Source organism: Coturnix japonica, unplaced genomic scaffold (genome assembly GCF_001577835.2).
Source record: "Coturnix japonica isolate 7356 unplaced genomic scaffold, Coturnix japonica 2.1 chrUnrandom495, whole genome shotgun sequence".
Taxonomy (NCBI): domain Eukaryota; kingdom Metazoa; phylum Chordata; class Aves; order Galliformes; family Phasianidae; genus Coturnix; species Coturnix japonica.
This window is the reverse complement of record NW_015439887.1, coordinates 97,525-98,672: the sequence shown is the minus strand read 5'-3', so window position 1 is coordinate 98,672 and position 1,148 is coordinate 97,525. Positions and strand designations below refer to the sequence as shown.

The 1,148-nt window shown below is 55.0% G+C and overlaps 1 protein-coding gene across 1 annotated transcript in view; it reads right to left on the bottom strand.

The window, feature by feature from the left end:
• The window catches only part of LOC107307149 (filamin-A-like), a gene marked incomplete at its 5' end in the record, with an annotated part of 107,169 nt that overhangs the window by 8,627 nt on the left and 97,394 nt on the right, over positions 1–1,148 (bottom strand). The window contains 1 exon segment of the mRNA XM_032441695.1: positions 834–1,033. Within this exon segment, the coding sequence (XP_032297586.1) occupies positions 834–1,033 (200 nt within the window).

The window sequence follows — 1,148 nt, the reverse complement described above, 5'->3', positions numbered from 1 at the left end:
AATGCAGCTCAGTGCTGCCATCTAGTGGTGGTTATATGGTATTGCAGTTCAATGCATTTCAGTGCTGCCCCCTAGTGGTGGTTATATAGTATTGCAGTTCAATGCAGTTCAGTGCTGCCCCCTAGTGGTGGTTATATGGTATTGCAGTTCAATGCATTTCAGTGCTGCCCCCTAGTGGTGGTTATATGGTATTACAGTTCAATGCAGTTCAGTGCTGCCCCCTAGTGGTGGTTATATAGTATTGCAGTTCAATGCAGTTCAGTGCTGCCACCTGGTGGTGGTTATAATGTATTGCAGGTTAATACAGATCAGTGCTGCCACCTGGTGGTGGTTATTTGGTATTGCAGTTCAATGCAGTTCAGTGCTGCCCCCTAGTGATGGTCCTCCAATTGCCCCTTATTGCCCCCTATTGCCTCCACAGCTCAGTGCTGCCCCCTAGTGGTGGTTAAGAAGCATTGCAGTCCCACTCAGTGCTGCCCTCTAGTGGCGATACCACCCCATTGCCCCCCATAGCTCAGTGCTGCCCCCTACTGGTGGTCCTTCCACCATCCTCATTGACCCCCATTGCCCCCCATAGCTCAGTGCTGCCCCCTAGCGGTGGTTAAGAAGCATTGCAATCCAACTCAGTGCTGCCCCCTAGTGGTGATTGGAAAGCATTGCCCCCCATAGCCCCCATAGCCCCCCATAGGAAAGCATTGCCCCCCATTGCCTCCTATTGCCCCCCATAGCCCTCATAGCCCCCTATAGCCCCCCATAGGAAAGCATTGCCCCCCATTGCCCCCCATAGCCCCCCATAGCCCCCATAGCTCCCCATTGCCCCCATAGCCCCCTACCGGTGGTTCCTCCCTCCAGTCCTGCCCCATACGCTGTGACAAGTGTGGGGTTGCCCGCCTGGCCAGGCTCACCAACGCGCACCTTGAAGGGGCTCCCGGGGATGTGGGCCCCATCGAACTTGACGTCAATGGAGTAAACGCCGTTCTCACGCGGGATGAAACGCACCGCGTACTTGTCTGTGGGGCAGAGATAGGGGGTGTTATGGGGTTATATGGGGGGGCAGATGTGGGGCTGAAGATTGGGAATCTATGGGGCTGGAGATTCTATGGGGCAGAGATGTGGGGCAGAGATAGATAATCAATCTATGGGGCTGG